The sequence below is a fragment of the Sardina pilchardus genome, chromosome 6 (assembly GCF_963854185.1).
Source record: "Sardina pilchardus chromosome 6, fSarPil1.1, whole genome shotgun sequence".
NCBI classification, from domain to species: Eukaryota; Metazoa; Chordata; class Actinopteri; order Clupeiformes; family Clupeidae; genus Sardina; species Sardina pilchardus.
Genome location: NC_084999.1, coordinates 6,218,454 through 6,225,953, shown reverse-complemented (window position 1 = coordinate 6,225,953; position 7,500 = coordinate 6,218,454). Strand labels below are relative to the sequence as shown.

The 7,500-nt window shown below is 47.7% G+C and overlaps 1 protein-coding gene across 1 annotated transcript in view; it reads right to left on the bottom strand.

Moving 5' to 3' along the window:
- The window catches only part of tgfb2 (transforming growth factor, beta 2), a 42,179-nt gene that overhangs the window by 1,174 nt on the left and 33,505 nt on the right, over window positions 1–7,500 (bottom strand). The window contains exons 4-7 of the mRNA XM_062538222.1: window positions 5,308–5,418; window positions 4,357–4,525; window positions 2,250–2,403; window positions 1–1,787 (exon numbers count right to left, since the gene is read on the bottom strand). The exon at window positions 1–1,787 is cut by the window's left edge and continues 1,174 nt beyond it. Of these exons, the coding sequence (XP_062394206.1) occupies window positions 1,629–1,787; window positions 2,250–2,403; window positions 4,357–4,525; window positions 5,308–5,418 (593 nt within the window). The 3' untranslated portion in view covers window positions 1–1,628. The remainder of the gene's footprint in view (window positions 1,788–2,249; window positions 2,404–4,356; window positions 4,526–5,307; window positions 5,419–7,500) is intronic.

Here is a 7,500-nt window from a genome sequence, read left to right as displayed (position 1 = left end):
TCCCTTTTTCATTGGCCAAACTCAAGCATGTGGGAGGGATTTGGGCAGATGGGGAGGGGACTTGTATGGTCCCGATTACTGTGTCTCACTGTGTGTGCGTTGTGTGTGTGTGTGTGTGTGTGTCCGTGTGCATGTGCGTGTGTGTGTGTGTGCGTGTGTGTACTGTATGTGTGCATGTGTGTTTTGTGACCGTCACATTTCATTACAGTATCAAATTTTAAGAGTTCTGGAGAGACAAAACGAAACAAAACAAACAAAAATCATCATCATCATCAATCAAACAACAACAACAACAACAACAACTCTACACATACCTGCTTACCACTGACTATACACTAAAATGCCTATCCCTTCTTCTAATGTCCTTTACAATAATGAACTGCCTTCAGCACTACCTCCCTTGAGCCCTTCAGGTGTGGATGCGTTCACAGCGACCAGCAGGACACCTGGGCCTGCTCGTTATCTTCCTAATGAACCCATTACACATACTAAACAACCGCTGCATGACCATTCCGTTTTATCCCGTCTGTGCAGAGAAGAGGAGCTTTATAATGTATCTCAGCAAGTTCTCTCCCGTTCTTCTCCGCCTCGCTCTGTGTGTGTGTGTGTGTGTGTGTGTGTGTGTGTGTGTCGACATATGGCCACAGAAACAGCCATAACACAACAGAGGTCAACACAAACCTGAAAATAAACACTGGATTTTTAAATATCACTGTCAGGAAATATCACAACAGGGGGGAAAAAAAACGAAAGAATAAAATGAAAAGTAAAAACAAGTGACAACAGGGTTTCATCTCAGAGGGTGCAACAATATGACAATAAAACAAACAGACAGAGAGAAAGAAAGAAAGAAATAACGATAGAAAGAAAGAAAGAAAATAAAAGTGTTGCTGGCTTGATTTTGAAACTGTGAAAACAAGGGAGCCTGGGATCTACTTCTTTCACATAAAGACACTTAACTCATATTCTTCCAGTGTTTTGCTGTACTCATTTTGAGTGTGATGAGTGCGAGGGAGGAGAGGAGAGGAGAGGAGACGTGAGGTGTGACAACGGGCTTTCCTCGGCACACAAACACTCACACACACACACTTTGCACACTCTCTTCTGACTCTTCTGATGAGGGTGTGTCCGTGTAGGTATGTGTGTGTGTGTGTGTGTGTGTATGTGTGTGTGTGTGTGTGTGTGTGTGTGTGTGTGTGTGGATGGCTGTGTTTGTACATGTTTATGTGTATGTGTGTGTGTGTGTGTGTGTGTGTGTGTGTGTGTGTGTGTGTGTGTGTCTGTTCACGTGTTCTGTTTGTTTATTTTCAGGATGAGTTTGTACCTTGACTTTCTCGGTTGCACAGCATGCGCTAAGATCTGTGCAAGCGGGACAACATGAGAGTGTGTGCGCATTAGCATGTCTGTGTGTGTGTGTGTGTGTGTGTGTGTGTGTGTGTGTGTGTGTGTGTGTGTGTGTGTGTGTGTGTGTGTGTGTGTGTGTGTGTGTGTGCATCTGCATGTCTGTATGTCTATTTATTTGTATGTGTGTTCATGTGTGCGTGAGTGTGCATGGGTTTGTGTAGATGTGTGCATGTGTGTGTGTGTGTGTGTGTGTGTGTGTGTATATCTGAGTGTGTGTCCGGTTCCTAGCTGCACTTGCAGGACTTGACTATCATGTTGGAGAGCTGCTCTATCTTGGGAGTCTTGCCGATGAAGTAGAGGATGGTGAGGGGCTCCAGGTCCTGGGACACACAGCAGGGGGAGGCCGACGCCTCGGGGTTTATGGTGTTATACAGACCCAGCACCTGGGGGGGGACACACGAGAGAGGAGGAGAGAGGAGGAGAGGGGAGAGGGAAGAGGAGGAGAGAGGAGGAGGAGAGGGGAGGAGGAGAGGAGGAGAGGGGAGAGAGGAGGAGAGGGGAGAAGATTGGAGGAGAGGGGAGAAGAGAGAGGAGAAGGGGGAAGAGAGGGGAGAAGGAGAGGAGGAAGAGAGGGGAGGAGGGAGTAGAAGAGGGGGGAAGAGAGGGGGAGAGTGGAGAAAAGAAAAGAGGAGAGGAGGGCAGATGAGAGGAAGGGAGGGCAGATGAGAGGAAGGGAGAAGAGGATCATTTTTAGCAACTCAAAAGAGTGAATGGATTTGTATGTGTGTGCATGTGTGTACTTTGGCTAGTACAGTCAGGTGAGCTACAGTCCAGTAGCCATCTCACTTCTTATCAGATGACCTCTGACCTTTTGACCCCTTGGCGACCTATCTATGACCCCTCACCTTGGTGTGCTGGGTGTCGGCGCTCCACAGGTAGGGGCAAGCGCCCGCACAGAAGTTGGCATGGTAACCCTTGGGCTCGTGGATCCACCTCCAGCCGAGGTCCTTCTTGAAGTCGATGTAGAGGGAACGCAGGCAACAGTTGTCCTGCACGTTCCTGTAGATATGCACACAGGAGACACACACAGCAGTTGAGACTTGAGCTTGTGTGTGTGTGTGTGTGTGTGTGTGTGTGTATGGATATGTTTGTGTGTGCGCGTCCGTGTGTGTGTGCAGGCCATGACAATATAAAATGGTAGGAGATATACACTGACGACATTTTGTTGGTTTGGACTGATTCTTGTGACAAACTAATACTGTTTTACAATTTTTTGCATAACAACACACATATAAAACTGTGTATTAAATATTCTACAACTACCATTAATTTAATTTCCTATATCCAAGTGTTTCTAATTGTGAGGATGGCCAGCTACATTATATACCAATGTGTACCAGAAAGGAAAAGACACAAATAGAATGTTGCAAAGCAGATTCACCCAAATTGACTTAAGAACAACATACCTGTTGGACAGTTTCAATGTCTCAGACATATTTGTGATACAAATCACATGTTTAAAAAGTAGGCCAAAATCATGTGGCTGCTTTTACATCAGCCAGACTAAGACTCGGCTTTAGATAGAGTATCTGAACACAAGAATGCCATTAGAAAAGCCAAACATGTTCATAGTAAGCACAATAGTAATCCAGATAGTCTTATGGTGGAAGGTCTGGAAACCATCAAAAAGAACATTCAGGCTGGTAATAGACTAAAATTGCTATTATATATATAATTTGCTGGCCACAGTATACCTACTGTAGGAAGAAAATGAAGAACAATCTGGACTCATCTTCAATCTGTATACCATGTATAGCCACCTAGTGTTCTGTATTAGTCACCTATGAGTTTGCTTTCTTGCTACTCAGGTGTTTGTAATTAGGCTAGCTTGCTACAGTACACTCAGGTGTTTGTAATTAGGCTTCCTTGCTACGCAAAGGTGTTTGAGAACTACACCAAAGATTGTTTATTTACCAGGATGAACCATACAGGGATTTGTCAATCAAAAGGGCACGTACAGTCCAGACTACTATTCATGGGTTTCATCAGGTGCCTTTCCACAGGTGTATAAGATCAAGCACCTAGATTATGAATGCAGACTGCATGGTGCTAGATTAATACACCTGTGGAGAGGGACCTGATGAACTCCATGATGAAGATAGGTGTGTCCATCACATCAAACATAACCTTTTCTCTGAATAAGTGACAAGAGAAGATAAATGTGACGCAGGATGGATAAATAATTTAACTTTGTTAAGGAGTTAAGACCTCCCTACTAGCTAAGCTACCTCCGGACTCTTAATAGATATAGGAAACGACTCTCTTATGAAGAGAGCTTATGAAGAGAGGATCTGTAATTCCTCCCTTGAGCTGAGATCCAAATAAATGTTTTAATATGTGACTCTGTGTGTGTGTGTGTGTGTGTGTGTGTGTGTGTGTGTGTGCGCGCGCGCTCCCTGACCTGGCGCAGAAGGCGGCGTCCAGGGCTCGTTTCTGCCGGTGGCTCTTGTGCTGGGACTCGAGGCGTGACTATGTGTGTGTGTGTGTGTGTGTGTGTGTGTGTGTGTGTGTGTGTGTGTGTGTGTGCGCGCGCGCTCCCTGACCTGGCGCAGAAGGCGGCATCCAGGGCTCGTTTCTGCCGGTGGCTCTTGTGCTGGGACTCGAGGCGTGACTGTGTGTGTGTGTGTGTGTGTGTGTGTGTGTGTGTGTGTGTGTGTGTGTGTGTGTGTGTGTGTGTGTGTGTGTGTGTGTAACTGACCTGGCGCAGAAGGCGGCGTCCAGGGCTCGTTTCTGCCGGTGGCTCTTGTGCTGGGACTCGAGGCGTGACTATGTGTGTGTGTGTGTGTGTGTGTGTGTGTGTGTGTGTGTGTGTGTGTGTGTGTAACTGACCTGGCGCAGAAGGCGGCGTCCAGGGCTCGTTTCTGCCGGTGGCTCTTGTGCTGGGACTCGAGGCATGACTGTGTGTGTGTGTGTGTGTGTGTGTGTGTGTGTGTGTGTGTGTGTGTAACTGACCTGGCGCAGAAGGCGGCGTCCAGGGCTCGTTTCTGCCGGTGGCTCTTGTGCTGGGACTCGAGGCGGTAGGAGGGCAGCAGCATGAGGAGGAGGTGGGGGGCCTGGCCACTGTGGCGCCGCTTCTTAAACACCTTCAGCTCACCGCCGTGCACAAAGCTGTCGTCAATACCTGCCATCACACACACACACATCACACACACACACACACACACACACACACACACACACATAAACACAAGCACACAGACACACACACACACACACACACACACACATAAACACACACACACACACACACACACACACACACACACACACACACACACCATTTGCATTAGGACACAAGGACATCAAGGTCACGTTCAAGGTCGGTGCCAGACGGCTCCTGTTCACACAGTACTGTATGTGCTGATGATGACTCAAAGGCCATGGGTTGGATTTCCACTTCTTTGCGGCTGTGCAAAAGGCTCATAGCTTCTCAACCCATCTCCTGAATGCACTCTACCCTGCACTCTACATTGCTTTCAGTCACATCTCTTACTGAAGGAAAAAAAGGTTGAAGTGCCATATCTGGCAACGGATCTGGCCAAGGGTTGCCAGATATGTTCCAGTACAGTACAGTCCAGTCCCTGGCCTGCAGGCACCTGCTGTCACCACTACTGAGAGGACTAATTAGAGGCTGGCATTATCAGGTGATGGGGATAGAGGGAGCTTGCTGAAAGACTAGTGCTGAGCAACTGCTGTATCTTTAGACACACACACACACACACACTCACACACCTACATACACACACACACACACACCTCTAATGAAGCTCAAAAATAACCAGTAGGATCTGCCTACACATACCCGCAAACACACACACACACACACACACACACACACACACACACACACACACACACACAATCAAAACAAATACAGGTCTAAAGTAGCTCCGTAGGACCTACCAGCGAAGCGTGTCTCCAGCTCCTCGCTCTTATTGGGGATGATGTAGTTATTTGAGGGCACGAACGTGCAGCAGGGACAGTGCAGGCTGATCTTGAATCCATTGTTTCTGTCTGGAGAGAGAGCAGAGCAGAGCAGAGCAGGAGTGAGCCAGGCCAACTAATCACTGGCAGAATTATGAGGTCAAGCAGAGTGCTAACAGAATACTGCTGACACCAATGTGGCACACACACACACATGCACACATACACACATACAGTACACAAGAGCACATGCGCACACACACACACACACACACTCTCTCTCTCACTTGTTGGCTCTCTCGCATACACTTCAAGCTGTGACAAGGCAAACACACAACTTTCTCACAGAAACACACGGATACACACATAATCACATCATCATGTAAACAAGCAAACACGTAAACAGAAAAACACACACACACACACACAGACACATTACCACACATGTGCATACAAAGATGATCAAAACCACACACACATTTTCACTTCGAATTCACATTGGAACAGACACCTCGAACCACACCCAACAAACACACACTCTATAACAAGTCTTTTCCAAAACATGGTTGCACATCCAATTACATTCATGATGGCAGTTACGACATACTCACACACATTAAAACGCCACTCCCAACATATATACACACACACACACACACACACACACACACATACACATGTTTTTTCCAAACCACTTCTGTGCATCCAACTACTGGGCAAGCACACAGACACACACACACACACACACACACACACACACTCACACACACTCGCAAGTTCCCATCCCAAACACACTGACTAAGCAGTCTCACAGGGCCATGTCAAACTCCCTCCTACTTCTCCCACCACCATCTGTTTGCCTTCTGGCCCACTGTTGTCTGCCTGCAGCTCTGCTGCTCTGCTGCCTTTGTTTACACGCTCACTACAGGTCCCGCTGCTCTCCTGCCTACAGTTACACGCTCACTACAGATCCTGCTGCTCTCCTGCCTACAGTTACACGCTCACTACAGGTCCTCCTGCTCTCATACCTACAGTTACACGCTCACTACAGATCCTGCTGCTCTCATACCTACAGTTACACGCTCACTACAGGTCCCGCTGCTCTCCTGCCTACAGTTACATGCTCACTACAGGTCCTGCTGCCTTTGTTTACACGCTCACTACAGACCTGATGCCTACAGTTACACGCTCACTACAGATCTCCTGCCTACATTTACACGCTCACTACAGGTCCCGCTGCTCTCCTGCCTACAGTTACACGCTCACTACAGCTCTGATACCTACAGTTACACGCTCACTACAGGTCCCGCTGCTCTCCTGCCTACAGTTACACGCTCACTACAGGTCCCGCTGCTCTCCTGCCTACAGTTACACGCTCACTACAGGTCCCGCTGCTCTCCTGCCTACAGTTACACGCTCACTACAGGTCCTGCTGCTCTCCTGCCTACAGTTACACGCTCACTACAGGTCCTGCTGCTCTCCTGCCTACATTTACACGCTCACTACAGATCTGCTGCTCTCCTGCCTACAGTTACACGCTCAACACGCTCACTACAGCTCTGATACCTACATTTACATGCTAGCTACATCTCTGATACCATAGACTGTATATATACAGTCTATGTCTGATAGCTCCATGACAGAGTCACCAGATCATCAAGCAATGGACCAGAAGCCCATTGTAGACCAGAAGCCCACTGCTTACCTGGAGAAATGAGCAAGATAGGAGAATGAGAGCTCTCTAGATTCTCTGAGAACATTCTAGATTCTTCAGGCTAATCAGGCTTTCCTACACACACAGTCTCATTCTCTCAGTCTCATGTACAGTAGCCTACTGTATCTTGCACATTTATCAGACACCTCCTATGTTCCCCATTTCTCCTCTCCTCTCCTACTACATACCCCTCTCTTCTCCTCTCCTCCTATAACCCCCTCTCTTCTATTCCCCTTCTCCCCTCCTCTCCTCCTATGTCCCCCTTTTCTCTTCTCCTCTCCTCTCCTCCTATGTCCCCCCTTTCTCTTCTTTTTTCCTTTCTTTTCCTTTCTTTCCATTTGTCTGTGTCTTTCCTCCCTCCACCCCTTTCTTTTTTATTTTGCCTCCTACTTGCAGACTTCCTCTCTGTCTCCCTTCCTCTCTCTCTCTTTTTCTCTCTCCCTCCTCCTCTCAGCCCC